The sequence below is a fragment of the Lagopus leucura genome, unplaced genomic scaffold (genome assembly GCF_019238085.1).
Source record: "Lagopus leucura isolate 7727_CA_CO unplaced genomic scaffold, USGS_WTPT01 Super-Scaffold_73, whole genome shotgun sequence".
Taxonomy (NCBI): domain Eukaryota; kingdom Metazoa; phylum Chordata; class Aves; order Galliformes; family Phasianidae; genus Lagopus; species Lagopus leucura.
In genome coordinates this window covers 85,577,167-85,601,213 of record NW_024962252.1, presented here as the reverse complement: position 1 = coordinate 85,601,213, position 24,047 = coordinate 85,577,167, and the positions used below count along the sequence as shown (strand labels likewise).

General features: G+C 40.1%; 1 protein-coding gene across 4 annotated transcripts; it reads right to left on the bottom strand.

Annotated features, from left to right (window-relative positions):
• Positions 1-1,076: 1,076 nt before the first annotated feature.
• BROX (BRO1 domain and CAAX motif containing) lies at positions 1,077-23,859 on the bottom strand. Of its 4 annotated transcripts, XR_006181030.1 has the most exons (14): positions 23,755-23,859; positions 22,305-22,435; positions 21,425-21,531; positions 19,434-19,530; positions 17,890-17,985; positions 17,157-17,229; positions 16,720-16,825; positions 16,072-16,161; positions 15,248-15,333; positions 14,006-14,087; positions 13,124-13,274; positions 11,654-11,813; positions 5,563-11,168; positions 1,077-5,185 (listed from the first exon to the last, which is right to left on the bottom strand). XR_006181030.1 is itself a non-coding variant. In XM_042882264.1 (13 exons), exons 2-13 carry the CDS (start codon positions 22,403-22,405, stop codon positions 11,082-11,084), a joined length of 1,236 nt encoding a protein of 411 aa, XP_042738198.1. In that variant the 5' UTR covers positions 22,406-22,435; positions 23,755-23,859; the 3' UTR covers positions 1,077-11,081. The 4 variants fall into 4 exon arrangements, 3 of the variants coding, with proteins under 3 accessions (XP_042738198.1, XP_042738214.1, XP_042738224.1); XM_042882264.1 differs by having other exon boundaries at positions 1,077-11,168; XM_042882280.1 differs by lacking the exon at positions 23,755-23,859 and adding an exon at positions 23,469-23,549 and having other exon boundaries at positions 1,077-11,168.
• Between the last annotated feature and the right edge of the window lie 188 nt (positions 23,860-24,047).

The window sequence follows — 24,047 nt, the reverse complement described above, 5'->3', positions numbered from 1 at the left end:
TTTGATGTGTGAGAATTGAGCTTAAGTCAAGATTGCAGAAAACACGAGCAGAGCTGAGATCTAAAATTTTGTTAAAACGCACCTAAAATTTGGGAAAGCAAATTCAGGAAAACATGCTAACATTTTTAAAGATCCCTTTTTCAAAGTAGACATTCATTTTGAAGAAGAACTGGAGCGAGCTGGCATCTCAGGCCTCAGGGTAAGATGTGCCATGCTCAGATTGCAAGAGCTCACGCCTGATTCACCTCCAAAATTAAAATTCAGTCCTCAGAGGTGGAAAGTTTGTAAGCTTCTATTCCTCCATGTTAAAACAATCTTGTATTTATTTATTTATTTATTTTTAAACAGAATTTTACTGCTACAAAAACTTGACTCCAACTCAACTTTCAGCAGCTTCCTCAAGATACACCGGGACCTTGATCAACTAAATGCTGACCCATTATCATAGCAGTCGATTACCTCTCTCGGCACAACAAAGCAGAGCAGGTTATTGTGTTCCTGACGGGACTTAGTAAAAGAGCTGTTGGAGTTGCATTACATTATTCAGCTGTGTTACCCAAGAGCCAACACCACTATTAAGAACAGGAGTGTTGCAACAGAGCTATACACTCAGAGACTTTCAGAGAGTTGGTGACAGCAAAAGAAAAGCATTCCATAATTTGGTTTTGGGGAATGGTTTTACATCAGTCGCATTCCCAAGAGTCTTTTCCGCTTAGACAGTGTTTTTTAAGGTGCTTCTCTATTTCTAAAGATTTTTCTTTATTAGGTACTGCTAACATGACATCCTGACCCGTCCCCAAAACTGGGCCAGCATTCATCCCCAGGGCCCAGAATAATGTTGATTTCTGATTCTGCTATCAGAAAGCAGCTCTAAAACAAACAACCTGACTGCACACCTGCATCACCCCCCACCTCATCAGTCTGGGAAACAAACCCCTCAAGGCAGTATTAACTTCTTACCTGTTCAGTTTCATGAAGCATTTACAACAAAAATCCAGCTTAAACACAGTAACTGCAGAACGTACCATACAGGACTGGAGCATGCAATAGCAAACTAATCACGCTTCAGACTCTTCTGAAGTTTCCAAATAACTTTAATTGAAACTGCATTACGGAACCAAATTTACTCCAACAATAAATTGTTAAAAGCTGGTTTCAATCCTGAACATCTCTTGTGGCATAAAGCATAGGAGTAAAGTTAAATAAAGCACATCCTCTCCTGTATCCTCTATGGTAGTCCTCTGCTGCATATTTGTATTTAGGCTCATTCAGTCCATGAAGTACAGCATGTTTCCCTCCAAGGAGTTCAAATGCTGAAAACCCACAAAAGAAAAATAACACCTGGAATGTCATCCTTCTACTCAGGGGCTTTTTGCAAAGGGCATTTTATCCAATAGCAGAAAATGGTATAGCTGTGTTCACACCCATGTGGACATTAAAGATCAGCAAACAAGATGACACAGGGAGCAGCCTATTATATTATTGAAAACTTGGGATTCTCCTCTTTATTTACCTTCGTCATATCCCTGCCTTTAAATCTTTTTCCAGAAGGCTGGCCAGCATTTCTGGGGTAGTCAATCCCATTTACTGCACTTGCTATCCACACTATGTTTCAACTGAACAAATTCATTTCAGTTTCATCCATTATAGGGCTCAACTGCATCTCATAAAACTGCAGTAGATTTAACTCCAACCCAACTTACTACCTACTAATTAATATACCTTTTAGGTCACACTGATTCTAAAACAGTAATGAAGGTCACAAACTTACCAGACACTATTTTTGTTAGTGCTGAGATATTTTGTGCCACATTGGGAAGAAAGGGACTTCCAAATGCTTGAAAACAGGGACAGGAGTAAAATAATGGGTTTTCTCCAGTTCACATTAAAACAACTTAACAGTCATAAACTGTGAGAGAATTAGAGTGTCTCAGCCCCTTGAGAACTGACAGAAGGGGTCACAGGTCCAGCTTTTGCTGTTCCTGGGAATGTCTGCCCATGCTCAAATACACAATCTGTTGAGAAGATTCATGTGTGGAAGGCACACAGGGCAATCCTCAGAAATACTGTTGGTTTTTTTTGTTGTTGTTGTTCCTTTTTTTTTTTTTTTCCCCTGGAGTACTTAAACTATTTGAAAAGACAACATTAGAGTGAACTTAGTTATAAGAAAGCTGAGTGGCAGAATTCAAACTTTGGACATGTTCCAGAGTGTTTCTCGCTGCATCTTTTCATTAAATCCTTTATTTACATTGAATAATGGAAAAGAGACTGTATATCCTGTATTTCCCCATATGAGTCACACCTCATTATCAGTGGGACTGAGCAGGCACTGCCTTTGCTGTGGGCCAGGACATCAGGGTGAAGGATAATGCTGTGCATAGGAACCCCACCCAAGGTCATGAAGGGCCTGGAAGATGCGAAGGAAGAAAAGATGTTTGTATAGTAGAGGCAGCCTGAAGGTGAGGGAGAAAGGTAGGTGCTACAGCAGCCTCTAACCTAGAACTCCCATATAATCCCCATGTGAATTTTGACTGTTTATAGGTACCTGATGTGTGCTTGCTGGGCTCTGGCTTGAAATACCCACGGCCCCTGGGCAGAAGCCTTGACCGTACATAGCTGCTACAAAAGTGCACAATAGGAACACTATCCCCAATGTTCCATGCTAAGCGTCCCATGACCTTTTTAGCTGGGCACTCTAAGTTAGCTGACTGCTGACAATTTTGACTCATCTTTGTATCATAAAAACATACACATGCAGAGCATTCAGATGTTTCCATGCCACCACTCTTTATAAACCCAAGAGGAGATAGTAAGGTCCCATTCTGTATTACATTTCAGCATAGCACAGTAAATAGAATAAGACTGCACAGATGTATAAAAGACACTGAAAACAGCCCATGCTCCCTTGAATAAGCAATGATTCAATTATCTTAAGGTCGGGCAGGTGGTGCAGGATCTTGTAATTGGAGCCTATCAAGTTGCATAAAGACAGAGGATGGAATTCACACTCCGTATAGCCGTAAGTACCTCTTTTACATAACTTATTTCACCATCTCGGATCCTTTTTGCTGTTTAACAATAATGATTTTAATTTACAATACATTATGCAGTAATAAACAACAACTAATCTAAGCAGCAGCCATAATGCTATGCATAGCGATGTGGTGCTCATTCAAAAATTCACTATAGGAAAAAGCGTAGTGAATGTAAGAGAAATGACAATAAGTAACATCGTGTTGCTTCAAATAAAAAGGGTCAGCCATGGGTTGGACTTTTCTTAGAAAAGTTGTTTTTTAGTGAAAGAGCACGCAGGGATTGGCTACCAATAATTCACTGTTAGCACAAAGGGATACACAGAGCAAGGCTTTGGCTTGGACATCTCTACTTGGTACTTTCACTAACGGATGGATTGATGCAATAGGTGTACCTATGAATACATTTTTACAAACAGTTGCAAGGAGCATGAACAATGGGAATACAATTCAAAACATTATCTACAAAAGAAACATTCTGGGGGAAAAAAATCCTACCAGGATGTAAGAAAACTTCTGAAAATATCATTCCGTACACAGAGAAGATGGGAAACAGCTGCTTAGGTAGCAGTTATGCACTACTCTGCCTTGGTGAGCCCCAGCTGGAGGCTTCTGTTCTGTTTTGGGCATGACAACATTTGAAAAGCATGTGGACAAATGAGAGAAAGTCCAGAGGACGGCAGCAAGAATGAGTAAATATCTCAGGAAATAAGACCAAAGCAGAAAGATGCAGAGGCATGGTGTTTAGTCTACAGATAGAAAAGCTAAGGGAAGGCATGGTAACAGTCAAATACAGGAAAAGATCATGAAAGACAAGAGGATGATTTGTTGATAGGATAAGAGAGAAGCTTGAAACGTAGAAGGCATGATCTACGTTAATAAAGAATTTTCAGTGGAAGCATTTCAAACCACCAGAATCAATTACTAAGTGAGCTGAGGCAGTAACAATAACCAGAAGTCTTTGAGAATGAAGTTAACAAGCCTGTCAAGAATGATTTGATCTGTCCTGGGGCAGGAGTCAGACAAAATGGCCTATCCTTAATTACAATCACTCCATTCGGATTCTTCTGCAAGTGTATTCTGCCACACTGCTCTAAATGTGAAGGCAGCACACAATCAACCTAACGTACCATATCCTGGTTGTTACCTGTCTGTGTCATAACCAGGTTTTTTCCTACTATTTTCTAATTGCTCTTTTGCTCACAAGTAAGGCACTAGGTACCCAGAGACAAGGAAAACATCTTTCAGGCTACTGTAAAAGACCAGTAGGCTGATACCAAGCAGCCTATTCTGAATTATTTGTTGATTGATTACATTATTTGGCCAGAAGAAAATGCTTACATTTTAAAATTTCTACAGCAGGTCAGAGGTCACTTAAGCAGCAAATGCATTCCAGTTAGTCCATTGGTAAAATAAGTCAAGAACAAAAAAGAACAAACCTGAACTTACAAAGAAATGAAGTGGTTGCAATTTAAACTGTCCAAAACTAGAGACGTGACCCCCGGGAGAGCAAAGACTACAGAGCAGAAAGCTTTAAAACCTAAAGAGAAGCTCATCCATGAAGTTGCACTAAACACAGTCCTGCATCACCTAGCTTGTAATATGAAGTGATCTGAAACTTCACAAAGAAGCCTGTCATTGTGTAAATCCATCTCTCACAGATTGTTGCCCATGGTTAGATTCAGTTAATATATTATTTATAGAATCCCACCACAAACAGTGTATTTTGGTAGGATAGTAAAGATAGGCAACAGCTGCACAGAAACCTGAATTTTGAAAGATGTGTTTGAGATGCACCACCTGGAGGTGCTTGTGAGAGTAAAGCTGTTTTAATCTCTTCCAAGACTAAACCAAAATGAGATCAGCTTTAAGTATTTTTATGAAATACTTTTTCCCCCGTCTCTAGTTAGTAAGAACATCGTATTTCAGCTCAGTAAAGTCTAGAAACTATGTTTCATTCCCATGGCACACCCTGCTGGTTCCTGGAGAAACTATAGGGGGCTCACCAGGTCAACAGGCTGCTGCTGCTGCTCCTTCTCTCCCATGCTGTATGTCACAGTCTCACCATTTGCAAAATAAACAATCCTTGGAGATTTTGCTCCATCAGAAACTTCACTGTCCTCCTCATTCTTCTGGAAAGTAGTATCCTCCTCCTGCTCAACAAACAGTATCTACTGGGAGCATGGCTCTAGTGCAGTACATACTGAGGGTACAAGTCTATTCTCAAACAACAAAAAACTCTGCATCACAGAGAAAGGTCAGAATCTCAGGAAATGTAATTTCAGGACAGTGGAAGGTTGACACACAGTAGCTCGCAGGTGTCACTCAAGACCTTACCATTTAAGAACATTACATATTAAATGCATTTATTTATTTTCCTTTCCTGGTTGTCTAAGGGAGTTGAACAGGAGAAACCTCAGTAAGGACTGCTGAAGTTCTGCAGTTCCACCTTGGTTCATATCAAAACCGGGAAATCCTTATGAGTAATTTACAGCATCATTTTGTTCTCTTAAACACTTGGTGCACTTACTCTGGTGTCGTGTCGTTAACTCTTTATATTTCTCTTGCTGTAAGCCAGCTAGGGAGAAGTATATTTTTCAGTGTTTATACATGCAACTTGTTTACTGGATGAGAGCTGGAAGAATACAAAAAGTATAACAGCAAACAAATTAGTGAAGTTAACACTGCTGTGCTTTACAAGAGTAACGTCCCAAATCTCTTCTTGGCAGAAGTTCAGTGTGGAGTTACCTTCTGAAGCTTCAAGAGCTGTAAAGGTTCCAGCAGACACATTTTGGAAAAATATTTGACATCAGTGAATCAAAAAGGAAGCTCACCTGTAGGAATTTACTGGGGACTTCTCATGACATGAAAATAGATGCAAAAGAGGAGTGTTATGCACGATAAACAAACAACTGGCACTAGAATCTGTGTGTTTAGTGATTTTGCAGAGAATCCATTCCGTTCAGACAGACCTGCCTTGTAGCATTAGCAGCAACGCAGGGCCAGTGGGAAATCAGGAAACCCAACCCCAAAGCTACAGGATGCATGGACTGCTTGTATTTGAACTGTGGGTGGGTTCTGGCTATTTGCAAACTTTGTATTAGATTCAAAACAGCTAAAAGAGAAACCAGAGCAAGAAGAAGAGAGAAATAATAAAGCACAAAACATGCGCGTGTCAATTGCTACTGCTGAGGCAAGCATTAAAAAAGACAGTTGCAGGCTTTCTGCTTTACATAGCAGTCAGCATCTAATTCCCTCAGGCTACTTCTTTCTTCTAGAAACCCAGCTAAACCCTCAGGGGCTGGAAGGCACCAGTACGTGTTTACAGAGAACTAAAACAGCCAGCTGATTCTCTGAAAATAATACATTTGTTACTCATTCATTTGCCACCTGCTGGCAATGTAGTGAAGTGTCCAGCAATCCACATAGCACTGAAGTCCCTGACCAGAGGATACAGAATGTCCTGCACTCTCACAGGACTTGGTAAGCACTAGGACTTCATACAGGCTCACAGAATCGTGCTTAAATACTAAAAACAAACAAACAAAAACAACCAAACAGCCATGAGGTGCTTCATTATAATTACAATTTCTCTATGCACTCAATTCACGTTACTCCCCTGTGGCCATACTACAGAACCAAAGTATTCTCTATATAATTATTACATTCATATCGAATTCAAGTGACATTCAAAATAGATGCTGCTTCTTGCTACTATACTTAGTGTTCTGAGTGGTAAAACAAAACACATTCAGGTTGTTTAAATATTCTGAAACTTGAGGTTACATACAAATTTACAAATCATGAAGCTGAAGATGGCATGGTGACTGTCTTCATAAAATAATGCTGCTTGGTTCAGTCTCATCAGAACTGGTTCTGATGAACTGAGGTTTGATCACAGTACAGGTTTGTTTCCTATAGACTGAAATTCACAAGGGCCCAACCACCAAAGGAGGTAGGCCTTCCTACATCAATAGCTGATCCAGGGGCTCCTCAGCTGCTAGGTAACATTTGTTCAACTTCAGAGCATTACCAGAAGAAAAAGACTTGAGTAAATTCAACCACCACTGCAGAAAAGCCTACATTTTGCACACTCTAAATCTAGAAACAGATATCCACTACGAGGACCATCTGACAACACCAGCTGCTACTGCTGTGATAACACAATGACCCTTAAATATGGGTTTCAGTTTATTTTTTCAGGGATAAGTAATATACACAAACAGGAGTTAAGTTAATGTTGGAACCTCAAGGTAGATAGGAGTTAGATAGTAGGTGCAGGGGACAAGGCGTAATGATGTATCAGCCCTCAGCCAATATAGAGAAACTTTCAGCTACTCTGAATTCACATGGAACACAGAGGGATTACTGCCTCCTCTTGTGTTCCCTGAATACTGAAGACAGAGATAAGCTTCATGAGTTTATTTTACACATAGACAATTAAAAATACATTTTAGTAATGCTTCTCATAAAAATCGTATCCATAGCACAGTAGTGAAATCAGTGCAACCAAATCAAAAGGACAGGAAGGAATATTTACAATCATATGGTATTGTACTAAAATTGTAAGATCAGAAATTCTAAAGTGCAAAGGTGACTATATCCTACGCAGATACAGGTATCTGTTTTCTTGCTTATACTATGAACCAGCATTATCATTACAGACACACCACTTATTCATGCTGAACCATCAGGTGATCAAATATTATCCCTAGGCTGACAGGCAAAACTTCTCTATTGAAGGGAGTTGGGCATCAGCATCCAAGGGCCAAATGCAGTCCCCTAGTTCCAGGAACCTCCACCCAGTATGTGAGACTAACTACTCTCAACCCAGAAACATGGAACATGGAAGAAGTGTATCAGAGATATTTAGATATAAATCTTACAAATAGCTCAATAGTTTGATTTATACAAGATTAAAGACAATCAATACATTTTAAAAGAATGAAGTAGAGGGCCCAGCACTCAGTATTTTATTCAGTTGCAGTTTTGTCCTATCTCAGACCGAGCACAAGTTTATAAAGACTATTTACACCAACACCATTTGAAGGTTTAATCAGCAGAGCTTCTAAACCAGAGAGAGGCCACACAAGCAGGCTCTTACAGCAAAAGAATACTAAAAGGTCATCTCTCAAAATACCTCACTCTTAAAAATTACAAAAGGAAATCGTAATTGAAGGAACACAGCTGCTAAGTTTCTGAATTTCCCAAACTCTCAGTCAATTCACCTGTATTCTTGAGCACATTCAACAGGCAATCTATATATTATTTACAGTAATTCTTGCCACCATCCAACAAAACCAAAGGGAAAACTGCTCACCAGCTGGCCACACTCTATACTTTGCACACTAAGCAGTCTCCAGTTCCTTATTCTTGGGCAAAACTATCCAAAGTTCACCATAGGATTTTAACTACGAGTAAACAAAGTTTGTCTTGAAAAGCAACACATGTTAAGTGACTTAGTTTGTTCCATTAGTCTATTTTTAAGCTACTACATCATATTTACCGAAACAGCTATGGCATAAGAAGTTTCATGGCTAGGCTTAAGTAATGCCATCATCTGACACAACCCACTTGCTTATGCTCTGAACTATTTACAACGAGCTTGATTCAAACAAACCACTTGGTTGAAGAAAACGTCCAGGGAATTAAGAATTACAAGTCCTTAAAATAATCTTCCCTAAGCAGTTGTTTGGGAATGATTTAGTCATGATTTGTTCAAGATATTCATACACTGAAATACACCCATGGTCAAAGCCTCACTGGAAACGAGTCCTGGCATCTACATGTGCATTAGCAGACAAAGGTAAGTCTGTGCCACAGAGCGTAGCAGATGGAGAGGGAGGGGAGAAGGAAAAAAATGGAATACAGTCTGTCTAAAAAGAAAACTGATTGGGCTGGGAGATATAAATATTGACACACAGAGACCTCTTAAGAACAATGAGCAACTACAAAAATTCACGATTTTGAAATGGAGTTTACTGCATCTTGATCCTTAAAGGGAGCAGGCTAAGCAAATGCAGATGACTACAGCTGTAATAAGCTTTGTAGAAGGATTAAAAATCTGTTCTGGCAAAATAGCTCCACACTCCATTTTGGCAAAATTTAAGCTGGTTTTTTTTTTTTTTTTAACAATGCAAGACATCTAAAAACTTAGCCAATCAAGTTACAAACAGATTACTTTCTGTTACAAACAGATCTGAATAACTCTTCATAAAATATACCCCAACTAATTCTGCAGCATTAGAAGGAAATGGACCTATTTTGGACGTAAATTCTTCTTGATGGTTACTATTCTCTACCCACATAAGTCCTTAAAGATATGAAACTTCTTCCAAAGCAGCAACTCAGTTAATTTTATGATTATTTTTGTGCACAGACCTGGCTAAAAGAAAAATCCATCAACAGAAGGTGCAAATTCTGCATTTGATTCACCACCATAGCCAATATTAGATCCTCTTTGCCTTTACAGCAGTGAATTCTGCACTTTGGTCCATTACCATGGGAAGAGTCTTGGGGCTCACACTAACCTTATCAAAAGGTTTTAGATCCATAGGCCATCAAGGAGCTGTGCTCCAGCTCTACAAACTAAGCTTCACTGGTCCAATGGAATGTTGAAAATAAAAAAAAAAAATACTGAATTATACCACAGTGGAAAGAGAACCAATCCAGACAGTGCGATGCAAAGAACATTTTTACAGCACACGTCGTGTTAAGTGCACATGCCATCATGTTTTCCTGAAACGGGAACATTCTCAAGCTCAATTTCCTTCTCAGGTAGAGTGAAATGCAGTAACTAGTATCTAGAGACTGCAAGGCTCTCACTTCAATACATGCACTGTATTTTTTTTTTCCTCTTACAACAAATTGGAAAGTTTTGTTGACATGGGTGGTGTTGAGTGCTCAGTACTAAAGAATGCTATCACATTTTCCACAGTAAGCAGATACAGAAAAAGCAAGTTCTGCAAAATACTTTCTCAGTCTTGACTGAGCTTGGCTTTCAGCAAAATCTCTTCAAAAGGAGCTGATTTCAGTGCACTGCCACAAAAACTGACATACAGCACTGTTTTCACACAGCATAAAGGAAATCTAGAGCTTGGTTTCCCAGCTGTTCTTTCAGCAATTCACCTAATCTGACCTGTTATCTTAACAGCTTCTTTTAGACATTACCTGAATGGAAACACACCATCTTAGTTACCATTCTACTACCTTATGCATTACAGCTTCATAAATTCAAACTGAGCTTTTCTAGTGTCAGGAGATTTCAAATATCTGCAGCTTTCAAAGTTACCAGCACTTTAAAAATTCAAAAGTTATGAATGTATGATGTTGCAATGCATCACTTTCAAGTATTTACTTATTACTTGCTGCATTACTTTCACGTACAATGTGATAATAAAGGATTTTAATTTAAGGACAGACAAGCTAAAGTGCCTCACCACAAATTCTTATACAAGAACCTTAATCTAGAAAGGAAAGAACAGAGGCTCATAGTTTCAGAAGAATATACATTGTGCTCCAATTATGCAAAACTTCAGGTTTTCCAAGTCCTGTGAAATACCACCGGAGCGTTAAATACAAACCTATATTTTCTTCACTCACTGCAATTAAGTAAATTATAACATGGCAAGATGCTAAGCCTGTATGAAAAACCTGAATAAATATAACTGCTCTTGCAAACTTCTGTTTGCAGATTGTGACATTATACAGCATATACTTTAATGGAAAATCCTCAAGCATTACAATCGTGATATTTCCTTTGCTACTTGTGGATAGAAACCCACAAAAAGAAACTCTCTAGAGGCACAATAGGAACATTTAAGCCCATTCATTCTATGATACCCCACTAAAGCAAAAAAAAAAAGTCAGATATAAATAAACTGCTAGAAATGCGTCACATTCTTAAGCAAGATAGATGCATACTAACAAAAGTAAACCATATTAGTCTTCTAAATTAAAAAAGAAGAACCAGAAAAAGGGAGATCAGGAATAAAAGCCCCAGAGTCCAATTAATACAGTTTTAAAGTGAATTCAAAGCACCTATGGCACTTAAGAAATCTGGCATCCACTGTCTTTTTGAGGCTTTATATCTGGTTCCTTCAGAGGCTTTACTTCTTCATCTGGTTTTGGTTTAGCCTGCAAACAAGAAAAAGAAAAACCACAAGTACAAACCGCTGGGTCTCCACAGCATTCAAGCAGCACCAACTTACACACCCTCATCTAACAGCTCTCCCTCTTTTTAAGGCTAAAGACTTTGAGCAAAGACAAGGGAAGAAAACCAAATACTGATTGTTTCAGCATCTTTCAATGAATCATTTTCTTAAAAGGATCACTCTATAGCATTCTCTGCCATATTATCTCAGCATCTTACATACATTAGAGAATTTCTTTTCATTCAGAACTTCAAAAAACATAACCCCTATTCTCCAGTAGCCGGTAGTGTGGCAGAGGGATTAACCAACTCGCCTCCTTGCACAGGGGAAACTCATAAGCTCAGGTGGTAGCCATGCATCTAAGTCTTTTCCTACTGAGGTGGGAAACATTATACAAGACTAAAATAGTAATTTATTATAGACAAAATAAAGATAATGGGAAAAAATATATATATAAGATTATCTTACAGTGTCATCCTTTGGTCTCTTGGTGAGATCAAATGCAGCAAGTGTTTCAGGAGTCCAGTGTGCATTCAAGGCAGGAAATTCAAAAGGAACAGGCTCTACTAAGCCATAGTTTGCTTTCAATTCCAGCTGGGGAGCCTCTGCAGGCACCTTCTGAAAATAGCTGTAATAGAATACAGCAACATATTGAAAACAACACATTCTCTCTGAAAGTTTCATTTGCAATACTAAAGAAAAACAATTCAGGTTTTCACAGCACTACACTCATTCTGTTTCATGAAGGCATCATCCAGCATGCACTGTCAGCAAGATTTGCAACAAAAGCAATTCCTTCTTGGTATTGTTCATCCCCAAAGAGCCAGGTGGGTTCTTTCCTTCTTCGCACCCATCATTCCCAGCACTTCAATGAGAAGAGCATCTTTCATCCAGAAAGATGTTAAAAAAATCTGAAAATATTTCCCAAGAAAAACGAAGGCAGCAGCTCTTTTTCTCCACTACTGCAAGACCAACCCTAGTGTGCTACACTGCATATTAGCAGCAACACTGCAACACCCACAAAGACTTGACAGAATGCAAAGCCTGAATGAGGGTATAAAACTACCCACAGAAAACTAATAATAGCTGAAAACTGACCATCACTGCTATGTGCTACCTCAGTTCCTGTGCTGTGGCAGGCTCTGTGGCAGGTATATCACCCCCAACAGCTCCTGAGTATCTAGTTTCCTTTCCTATTTGCAGTTCAGTTTGGCACATTTGACAATCCTTTTTGGTTAGTCAATTCTCCTACCACACTGGTGTTCAAATACTGTGAAAAGGGGAATGAGCCAGCTGTAGAATACTATATTTATAAGAGGAGAGAAAGGGAGAAAGAAGTCATCAAGATAATTCTAAAGCCAAACTAATCCTACTATTTTAAACCATTACCAAAATCTTTCTTGAAAGGAGCGTGAGCTCACAGAGTTTTACTGATGGTATTAATTAGACTTCTCAAGCTCCTAATACCTGAAGTATACTCCTCATGGAAGGCAGGGCTGTTTCATCTTCCCACTAGCAAATCAGAATCAGACACCAGTCTCATCAATTTCCCCTCTGTTCTCTTCTGTCTACTAGATCCCATCACCAGGGAAGAGGGCACTAAAGCAACACAGCAACTGCACAGGACCTTCTCCTGTGCAGAAGGAAAAGGAACGAAGTGGCTGTGGAACAAAGGAAGGAAACAGCTTAACCTTGCCAGTATGTCAGTCCAACCTACACAGCCAGAGTGGTAGCACAGACCCACATAGTCTGGAAGGAGGAAAAAAAAAAAATAAATCAAAGAAAACTGCAATTCTGCAAGTTACATCTTACACTCTATCACAGTATAAGTATTGGGAAATAACATTTACTATTGTATCCTGAAGAACATCAGCAAAAAACAGCAGATAAGATATTAACAGGCCGTACAGAGTACTGCACCAATCCCAAATTACTTACATGAATCCATTCTCTCTCTGGCATTTTTCAAGTGTGTTCTTAATCAAAGTTCCTAACTTCCTAAAGAAGAGATGTCCAGAAGGTTTGGCAGTAGTCCCAGGTCCTTTGGTTTCTCCATACTCTTTGCACAGTGCCTCAGCCTTAGCAAAAACTGAGCAAGAAAGAAATGTAATAAAAATCAGTTACACAAGTCTGTTAAATGACAGTTCTGATCTGCACTGCTTGAGCTTTAAGAAACACCAGACTCCATTCAGTCTTCTTGCTTCTCAGAAACAAAAATAAACTAAAAGGCAGCACTTCCAGCCAAGATTTACTGCATCCAAAAAATGACTAAGAACAGAAAAGAAAAAAAAAAAAAAAAAAGTTTTTTGAGTAAAGAGAAGCAGGGAAATATTCTTACTTTTGGGGCAAAATGTGACAGTAAGCTTGAAAACTGTGCAACATCGTAGAGAACAAGGATAGGAAGGTATCCATACAGAGCAGACATTAAAAAATAAACAATACTTAATATGGAGTTGGAAAAGAAGCACTCTTCTCTGAACAGCAGGCACAATAAAAAACTCAGTATCTGTTTTACCACAAGTAATCCAATTTAGCTTGTTCTTACTCTACTTTTTTGACTATTTTTAAAAGTTTTTATTGGTTTATTTGAGCATTTTTACACGTTGTGGTAAAGTTAAGCAGTGCAGGCCACTGGGATACAAAAGAAAAAGCCACCTGCTCTACATGATACAGTACAAAAAGTATCTCTGAATTTGTATGCTGGATTTTAGCCAGGTAAAAGATAAAAGCTTAAGTTTATAAGAAAGAAAACACCCCACAATATAGAAAAATAAAGGGGACATGCTATCAGATCCTATAATCCAGTCTCAGTCAACTTACATTTTTCTGATTCTTGAAGAGATCTAATTGCTTCTCCACACTTATCACTGGCCAGTAAAGTTTGACCATGGTAGCAGTAAGCCTAATGAGAGAGGACAAAATTGTTATCAGCGTCACCAGGCACTTCCCATATCAATTCACTTCTGTCCTTACTTACATCAAGTTGGCTGTCTTTGAAGCTGCCATTCCCTGCAGACAGCTGACAATTTGGGAATGTAAGGCAAAGCAGCACTCACTAATGAGTAAGTACATTTACTTTGACTAACTGTATAACCAAAGAATATTAGGATGTTACAATCACAAAATAAACGAGTTAGATAGACTATGATAACAAAAGAGAATAAATGGAAGGCTTACCCCTATCCTGGGCTCACTCACAAAACTCCAGCAGAGGCAAACTCCAGACAAGAGCCTTCCCCACTGGCAGCCAGCTCTTAAATAGGTCTAGGAGGGCTGGAGCCAGGCTCAACCCCTTCTGGCAGCACAGGTGATTTGCCTTCACCTGTGCTCCTCTGGCTGACTCATGGCTCACCTCAGGTGATCAATCAGAGGTTCAGGCCGTGACTCAGCAGTTCCCATACAACTAACACAATTCAACACAAACTCTTGAGCTGGGTCTAAAGCAAGATGTCTCAAGTCTGGCCAGGAGAACCCTGGAGCTTCATAGAAGCTTTCAAACCACAAATAGTGTACAGTCTAATTCAAATCTCCGTTTCACTGTGTCAGTATGCAGCATTAAACCCCATACGTGAGTGAGAGGGAACTCCAGTAAGTTTACAAAGACTCTCAAAACTTTTGATTCCAACTCTGCAACCAGATCATGTGCTGTGACATGCTACAGGAAATCACCAGCACATTGAGCAGCTGATGATCTCAGTGCTACTATACTAACAGATCAGGCATGTCAAAAAGGACAGTACTTGGAATGGCACTTCACATTTGATGCAGTTTCCCTCAGGACTTTCAGAAAAGATAAGCAGCTCTGAATTATGCCTAGAATCAGATTTTGATACATATAATGGAAAACTAATACTACACTCAATCTGATCTGCTTCAAATGTCACAATAAACTCCACAGTGAGGAAATTTCACCTGGCTCAGCAAAAACACTTTAAATGCGACCAACACTGCATAGTGTCTCTTCACAGCATGGAAATAAAGTCAAGGCAATATGCAAATCCCACTCTCAATCCAGCCCACAGACAACATTAAAAACGTGAATTACATCAACAAAATACTTACGTAAGCCATATAGAAACAGGACTTCAAGTTTAAGTACTTCCTCCATTTACCTGCATAGGTTGGATCCAAACTGGATAATGTTTGATCTGAAAATATGCATGTAAAGTTGTAGTTTGAAACATTTTCAAAAAGGAAATACCCCCTAGCCCTACTCAGAGATCAGAACTCAAACTTAGCAACAGACCTTAAACTACAAAGTGGCTGGAAATCAACGACATAAATTATTCCTGCAGAAGCACAGAGAAGCTACGAGAAAAACAGAAGCATGCAGTTTACTGAGCTATCATGCAGTTATTCCTAGAATCCCTGAAAGAGCTGCCCACTGAGCTTGGAAAGTTAATTTTACTAAGAATCTTTAGGCAGCACTTCAAAGTTGGCTCCTAGGTCAATTTCACAAAGTGACCTACAGGTACCTACATACATTACAGTATTCTCCCTCGCATATCAACTCACAGACATTTGCACTTTCGCAATTCGTCCTCACAAAGCCGCAGATCAGCCTGCTCATCTGTGCAGATGTACACAATTAATCCACTACTGGTTTGCCTGCCTGCATCATGCTTCACTGCCCAAAGACAGCTCAACATAGTTCACTTCCCCACCACTAACTACAGAAAAAGATTATGCCAAAAACAAAAGGTCTTAACAGAACGCGTTTGTTACAGCACTACCTGAAGCCATAAAGGCACTAAATAGAAAACTAAATACACGAAGCATATCCACTGAGAAATAGCATTAATTTTGCAATTAACAAGCAGTTGAAGCACATCTGCTGGCAATAACACATACATCCAGTCACTAAGGATACAAAACAAGACACTTACCAGCTTTTTGGTAGAAGTTAGCCGTCTCGTAAGCAAGGGCAGCTATTAGACCTGGATTGTGTTTCAGCTCAATAGCCCGAGCAATTGTCACTGAAAAAGAACCCCACACTATGGTATAAAGACTAATTGAAAACATCACTCCAAGTTAGTGGAGGCATTTAGCATTTAGGAGTTTAAAACTCCTATATGAGCAGAAAACAAATATTATGTTCAAGCTGTAGGATGAAGATGGTCTGTTCAAGAAACAGACCAACAGCAAGCTAATGGGAAAGCTGGAAAAACTGTTAGTCTAAAGACTAAGCAATGAACTGCAAATATTTTAAAGAAAAAGGACAATTTATAAAAAAGGGAATTTATGTCAGGCAAGCACAGAGGAGACTGCATAAAAGATGAGGAAAAAAAAGGGAAGCAATGTTGCACATAAGTTCTTCTAAATTAAATTTGTAGTATCAGACTGATTTGGGACATTTCCTCTATGTTTGTAATTTATGCTTCATTAAAAGCAACCCACCTCACTAAGACAAAGAACTTCAGTAGAAGGAAAAAAAACCAGCACTGCTGCAAAACAGACTTTGCACGACATCACAGAAACCCACAGACAAAGGCTGTCACTTCCCACCCCCGGTAAGCAAGTATATTTGAAGATACCTTCTTGAGCTTCAGCTTGGCACTGGATGATGTAAGAATCTATAAGTCGAGGTTCCAAATCTCTTCCTTTTTCCACAGGTGTGATCAATTTTGGAATATGACATTCCTAAGTAGAAAGCAAGCTTCTAAGTCAGTTTAGGCTCAATAACACCGTTGTCAATGCAAAGCACACCCTCTAATCTTAAAATGATAGAACACGCAGTGAAGGCCCCAAACCACCTGGCTGCACTGTTGCAGGCACTGATGGATACACAGACTGACTACTCTTCCATTGTGAAAAAGGGACTGAGCAACAGCAAAATACATCAACACATTCTCTTCCCTGAATCATCCAGGCAGTCTGAGATATTTGCTTACTCTGTAACCTCATCAGAAAAGCAAAGGCTTTTCTAAAACAAAAAGTACTCAAAGAACTGACAAAGACAGTTTTTTTTTACCTTCAAATGCTTAAAAATCCCAGCTGCTATCTTCAGGCTTCTGTGAACATCTTTTGCTTCATCTTCTGTTATACTAAGAAAGGACAAAACATAGAATGAATCATTGACATTTTAGTTGGAAAGGAACTAAGTGTCATTTAGTGTCACCTCCAGTTTTGGAACAGGATTACAGCCAACAGCTGATGAGGCTTGCTATGGCTTTGTCTAGCTGAATCTTGAAACTTAAATGGAGAGGCCCCTGTAACTTTCCCCAGTGCTGCACTACTCTCATACCAAAGAGCTTTGTATAGTGCTCAGACATTTTTAAAAAAATATCAAATATAACTCACTTGAAAAAGGAACAGAAAGAAAAAGAAATACAGGACATTTAAGTAGAAGGGAGCCTTAGTGTTAAAAGACAAAGCATTAAAAATCTGTGGGGCTGAGAGTCAGCAGAGCAGTGATTTTAAGAATCTGAACTTTGTAGTTAGGAATGTAGAGCAGGAAGGATGAGGGGTTTACACAGAATTGACACTTTCTCTATGCCATAGCCTAATGATATCAATGCTATTTGTCCATCAAAAGAAGAAGGGACTGAAAAGCATTTGATGTTAAAGGCACGCGAATGAAGATTAACAATATCCTTGAACTCCTCCTGTCTCCACCGCACATGAACTATAGCAAAATTCTGAACCTACTGATTTTTGCTGGAATATTGCTGCAATACAATAACTAAGAAAAGAAAAACACTTACTCTTCTTTTCCAGCGAGTCTTGATGCATATTTTGTGTACCACAGAGCTACATTAAAAGCCATGGAAACCAGCTCAAATACTGCATCCTGCTGGGCACTAAAGAGAGAAAAATAAGAGAGAACAACCCCCTCAAACAATTCAACGTTTCCCATTTTGTTCTGACAAACTCTCTCCGCTGATAGTTTTCAGCAGAGGAAGGTATTCCTCTCCACAAGCCAACAATTTCCCATTCAGACATTTCTACTTGCTGAACTGCCCAGAAGACATTTCAGTTTTTTACTTATTCCCCTTAAGAGTTCATAATTTTAACTTCCCATGTTCAGATGCCTACCCATACCACTCAGGAACTTTTATTTTAAAACAGTAACTTGAGATTTGTTTAGTTTTGGGTGTGGCTGACATTTTTTCTTTTTTTTTTTTTTTTTCTTTTTTTAATTGCACATTTTGTGGAAAGCCTTGCTCTGGAATGTCTTCTTTAAAAGTTGTAGCTGCTAAGTCAGAATCTATTATATCTCTCTCCAGTGAATGTTATTGCAAGTATTTATATAACTTCAGTCAACTGGCATGCACAACTGGGAGGAAGTTTCCAAAGCTAAAAAACACAGAATCATAGAATCACAGAACGGTTTGGGACCTTTAAAACCATCTATTTCCAGCCCCCTGCTATAGGCAGGGATACCTCCCTCAAGATCAGGTTGCTCACAGCCCCATCCAGCCTGGTCTTGAATGCCTCCAGGGAGGAAGCATTCAAAACCTCTCTGGGCAACCTGTGCCAGTGTCTCCACCCTCAACATGGCCTTTGAAAAGACTGCAACTTGCAATCCTAAATTCAATGCAGTTTAGGTACTAATCATTAAAGAGAAAGGTGTGAAGGTGAGAAGAGTAATGCTGGCACCAGAACAGATGTTTATATCCATGACAAAACTCTGACCAGCAGACAAGGTAATAGAAGCTTTGAGGAAGTGAAAAAAGCATGACAGATTTGTAAGCATAGTTATACAGCACAATTGCCTATGGTATCAAGAGATGATTGAGTAATCCAGAAGGTTCTCTCTAGACCTACATTCCTACTTAAAACAGCTGCTCTGTTTGCACTAGGAGTATATATACTAGGAGTTTCAGAGGAAAAGAACAGAAGTCAGACCTTGCTCATCATCTGGACATCAATAAAAAAATTTAGAAGACAGTGGTGCCAAATGAAAAAGTTTTAAATTGCAGTAAACCATGCTTTCATACTCAGGTTCCTTTTTGCACTGCGTTAGCCAACTGCAGATTATAGTTTGTTTACAAACTAAAAAACAGTGGGGTACTTTATCATTAACAAGCACTACCATGCCTCTACATAAAGCCAACAGATGCTTCAGAACATCTATCACAGTTTGGCAATTAGAAAAAATGCAAAACAACAAATTGTTGGAAACTACTTTGTGTCCAAAGTTCTGTTACATGTTCAAATTTTAATTCATCTGTGCTGTCATATGTACACACAGGTAGTAGACCAAAAGAAAATAACTGCATACCACGCAACCATAAAAGCATCATACCATGGAACATGTCCCTGCAATGTGTCTGTCCACTTGAAATTCTGAATATATCGCAGTTTGCATTCTTGGGAAGAGTCATCCAGTGAAAGGATAAAACCTATACAATAAAATAAAATAATTTAAACAAAACACTACTGACAGCCAATTTCAAAATAAAGATTGAAAAGTAGTAACGAAAGAACAGGAATTGGTGAGAATATAGATAAAGGAATGTTTATTGCTGTACTGCTCAAAATGCAAAGTACCTCCTGAGACTTCTATTCTTCAGTATCTGGAGAATAAGACTTGAAAAATAAAAGCTGGCTACCAGAAGAAAATCTTTGCACACCAGGTTACCAGCTTACAGAATCAGGGAATGGTTTGGGTTGGAGATCTTTAAAATATCATCTATACTGCGGGCAAGGGCATCTTTCATTAGGTAAGGTTGCAGGTCTTCAACCCAGCAAGTCTTCACAGCTCAAGAAAAAACCTTGCACATACCATATGGTGACTAGCTGAAGTTTGACTGAGTTGAGTACAGGATGCTTATGGCTGCTCCCTGCTACTGTAACAATGATAAGTAAGGTCGAGGAAAAGCTGTCTGGTTTACAGGGAAAGAGAAAAGGACTTACAAGGATGGATTTACGTAATCACCAGCTACCCTGTCTCCTGGGCTACAAGAAATTGCTTCTGTACATGCAACTGCCCAGAAAGCAGGCATCAGTGAGATTGACCTTGTAGCAATTGGACAGATCAAGACAACAGGAAAGGGTTACAATAAAGATGTGATGACAAAAGGACTGGCACAACAGGCAGGTGCTATAAAGGAAGGGAAGAACATTGCTCACCCGTATCAAAAGGTTCCAGGTTTGCAGGGGAAAGTTTAACCAAGGAGGGATCTCCAACCAGAGATCCTTCCCCAGGGGCAGTCAGCCCTTAAAGAGGGATCTAAGAGAGGTGCAGCCAGGCTTCATCCCATCCAATCACACAGCTGAATTGCCTTCACCTGTGCTCTCGGGGCTGACAGGATCCTTTCCCTGGTGCCCAATCAGTGGTTCAGGCCATGACTCAACAGTTACCGTACAGAGCTCATCATGGATGTTCAGATGCTAGCAGGAAATCCCAGGCAGGAGACACTAACTCAGCTCTGGTCAGGTCTTACAGATTTTAAGAACTCAAGAATTGCAACAGCAGCTATTTGGGCTACAATTAATTCTAGCTTCTGTCAGAGATTTATAGGGAAAGAAAATACTTTTTTTATATACAAGAAATTTTAGTGACAAAACATGTTTTCCTGAAGAAACTCTAAATTTTACATGCAGTAACTTTGTTATCTTGCTTTTATCTAGAATGTTTCATTAACTTACACCACTCAAGAGACTGAGGAAACTACACCAACTTGAGCTGCTTCCCTTTCCACAGACTGAAGGATAACTGAGTTTTCATCAATCATCTGATTCCTATAAATTCGATCCTAAGTAACTTGTCTGAGAGTTTTCAAAAACCGTTGCTAAGAGAGAGTTATTGAAATACTGACAGAAGGAGGGCTTCAAGGGAATATAGCAACTACTGAAAATAAGAACCCAGGGACATACCTAAGATAAAGAGCAGAAACATAAGTTTGGAACAAGTTCTACTACCTAGCATTAGATAAACCAGGAGTTTACACTGAAGAGTGACTTATTAACTAAACCATAGATTCAATTTATACTTCAGAAGCAATTCACAGTGTAAGAAATGACACTTTCTCCTCCAACAGGAAGCATAATGAAGATAAAAGCAAGAGGATAAGACAACCAAAGCTTTCTACTCAGAGTGCAAAAGGACACTGAAACTTGCAGAGAGGGTCTAGCAAGTGTCTGTGACTGGCATCAAGCACAGAGCCCACGAAAATACTCTCCTTCCTGAGAAGGGCAGAGTTTCATATAAGACTAGTTCAACACGTGTTCAGAGAAGCATTATTAAAACTCAAACAACATACTTGATTTATTAGCAGTTCTGCACGTTCCTACCTTGCAAGAGCGAAAAGTACAAGTCAGTTGCATTCTTCATCATCTCTGGATTACAGCTCAAGTCTGTAAACAGCTCCAGCAGTCGTGTCCGAGATAACCTCAAATCACTACAGGAAAGGGAAAAAAGAAGAAAAGAAAACTAAGAAGCTCTACCAAAGAATGTGCTGTTGAACCCATCCACGTTACCACCGCTCTTTTGGCTAAGGAAATTAAAATAAGCATTCAAGTCAGCTACCTTAGCACAAGGAAAGGTACTCTGAAAGGAAGATGCCAATAAATTAAAAGAAAAAAATCTTCCTTTCACCTCTGGATATGTAAGGTTGATTTTCTTTTTAAAAGCACAATCCATTATGGACAGATAGCATTGAATAACAGCAAATAAATCAATGATTATCTGTAAGTTTTATCACAGACTAAAATGAATATTCCTTTATCTACCAAGAGGTTAGGTGCAAATGGAAGAAAGAACAGTAACAAGTAGGAGCATTCATCATTATAAGAACGGGGTGAGCGTATGAAGAGATAAGAATAGATCTGCAAAATAAAGTGTGATTTCTTTTCCTTATATTCCTGACTACAAAAGAACATTTATGTCTTATTCACTTACAGAGTAATCTTTTGCAGAGGAATGCCCAGTCACCAGAAAGACAAAGAAACGTTTAGTCTTTTGCCTCTATATTATTACAATAGGTCTTGCTATACACTAAGAAACTTGAAAATTGGATAATTTGTTCTTTGTTCAGTGCTATCAGTATTTCATTGTCTCTCAGCCTACACACTACCTCTAGTTATCTTCAGAACAAAATTAGGAAAACAACCATTACTTTTAAAAACATCCTCCAAACAGAGACAGGCTGAAGTTGATTACAAGCACACTTACTTGCAAATCTTAGATGAAGCTGGAGTGGTAGCTACCCCATAATAATTGAACTGAACAGGAGCTGTAGCCTTCAAAGGATTGCGATGAAACCAGTGTGTCATTTTCCTCCTGTAATGTTGTTCACACCAAATCTGAAGCATGGAAAGAAACAAGCAGCTATAAGAACACATACAGCTGAGGCATTTCTCAGTTCACAAAAATGCATTTCAAGTGCAAACAATCAGAAAATAAAATAATTTGAAAACTTACATATACAATTATACTAAGTATTATTTTTTCCATTTGAAAGATTGAGCCTTTGCCACCCATACACTTCGTTTTAGAATTTCATTCTCTTGGAAAACCTATTTTCTATGAGGTAACTATTTTCTATGAGAGCAAAAAAAGCTATACCTTTGTTCTATATTACTGCATACTTTCTTATTCAAAACAATTGTTACTGCCTGTGCAAGGTTAAATATCTCCCATATTTACAGGTTGTATAGAAACTGTTGAGTCATGGCCTAAGCTACTGATTGAGCACCTGGAGAAAGGACAGTCAGCCCTGGAAGCACAGGTGAAGGCAATTCAGCTGGAAGGGTGGACCCCTCTTACACCCCATTTAAGGGCTGACTGCCCTGGGGGAAGGATCTCTGGTTGGAGATCCCTCCCTTGTGGAGTTTTTTCCTGTAAGCCTGGATCTTTAGAGACCACTGAATATCTTTCCTTCGTAACACTAGTTACCACCATTGCACTAGTCCCTTTGTCATTACATCTCATGTATCACCATTCCACTGTGTTGATCTAACTGTTACGCAGCTGTATCTCAATTCATTGACATCATTATATTGGAGGTGTTAAAAATATGTGGACGCATGACATTAAAGGATATGGGTTACAGGTTTTCAGGATGTAACAGGACGAAGCCCTGAGCGTCCTGCTCTGACCCCACAGCCGCTGTTGGACTGCAAACCCCCTTGGAACCTCTCTAACCTGAACCACCCTATGATCCTTTTGGGGGCTGTAAACTCCCTATTCTAATACGCTGTGCAGCTTAGCCAAAACCCAAGAGGCCTGCTGAAAAAGAACATCCTGCCGCGTATCCTAGAGCCCAGGCCTTACGGGGGGACCAGAAAGTTCCTTGTCCGCGACCTCTTTGTGCCTGCCCAGCTGCTTGCTGCTTACCTCGCGGCTCACCCAGCCGTTCCCAGCGCGGGCAGGCCGGGCTCGCTGCCCGGCCCCACACGAGATGCGTTCGGTCAGATAATGGAGTGCCCTGGGCACCGCCCCCCGGCAGCACGGCGGCCCGCCGGCAGAGCCCCGCTCATTGTTCACCGCCCCAACGACACCGGAGGCGTAGGGCCGGCCAGGCCGCACGTTCCGACAGCGGGCCCGCGCCGTAAAAGCCCCACCGCCGCTTTCGCTAGCGGCTGACGAAGGGAGGGAGACCTGCGGGAACCCCGATACTCACCCGGGACCCTTCTGCCGGGAGCGGCGGGGCCCAGAGGAGACAAGCGATTCTTGCCCGGGCTACGGCCGGTTCTCGGCGGCGGCGGCGGCGGCGGCGCCCTGCGCGATCACGTGACCGCCGCCATGACACATAGCGAGGCGGAACCAGCTTCGCGCGTAGCGCCTCCGCCTCGGTAGCGATGGCGCGGGCGGGTGCGGCTGGCGCAGCCTCCCTCGCTGGGCGGCGCTGGCGGGAGGCGGCCGCCGCGTTTGGTTGTCGCGGCGGCTGGGCTGGGCCGGGCTGGGCCGGCGGCG

Coding starts and splice junctions, on each gene's coding strand:
- BROX (XM_042882264.1), bottom strand. CDS start 22,405: ATGACACACTGGTTTCATCGCAATCCTTTGAAGGCTACAGCTCCTGTT. Junction 17,986..19,433: donor TTGCAGGGACATGTTCCATG/GTATGATGCTTT, acceptor TTCTCTCTTTAG/TGCCCAGCAGGATGCAGTAT. Junction 11,169..11,653: donor AGAGACCAAAGGATGACACT/GTAAGATAATCT, acceptor TCTTGTTTGCAG/GCTAAACCAAAACCAGATGA.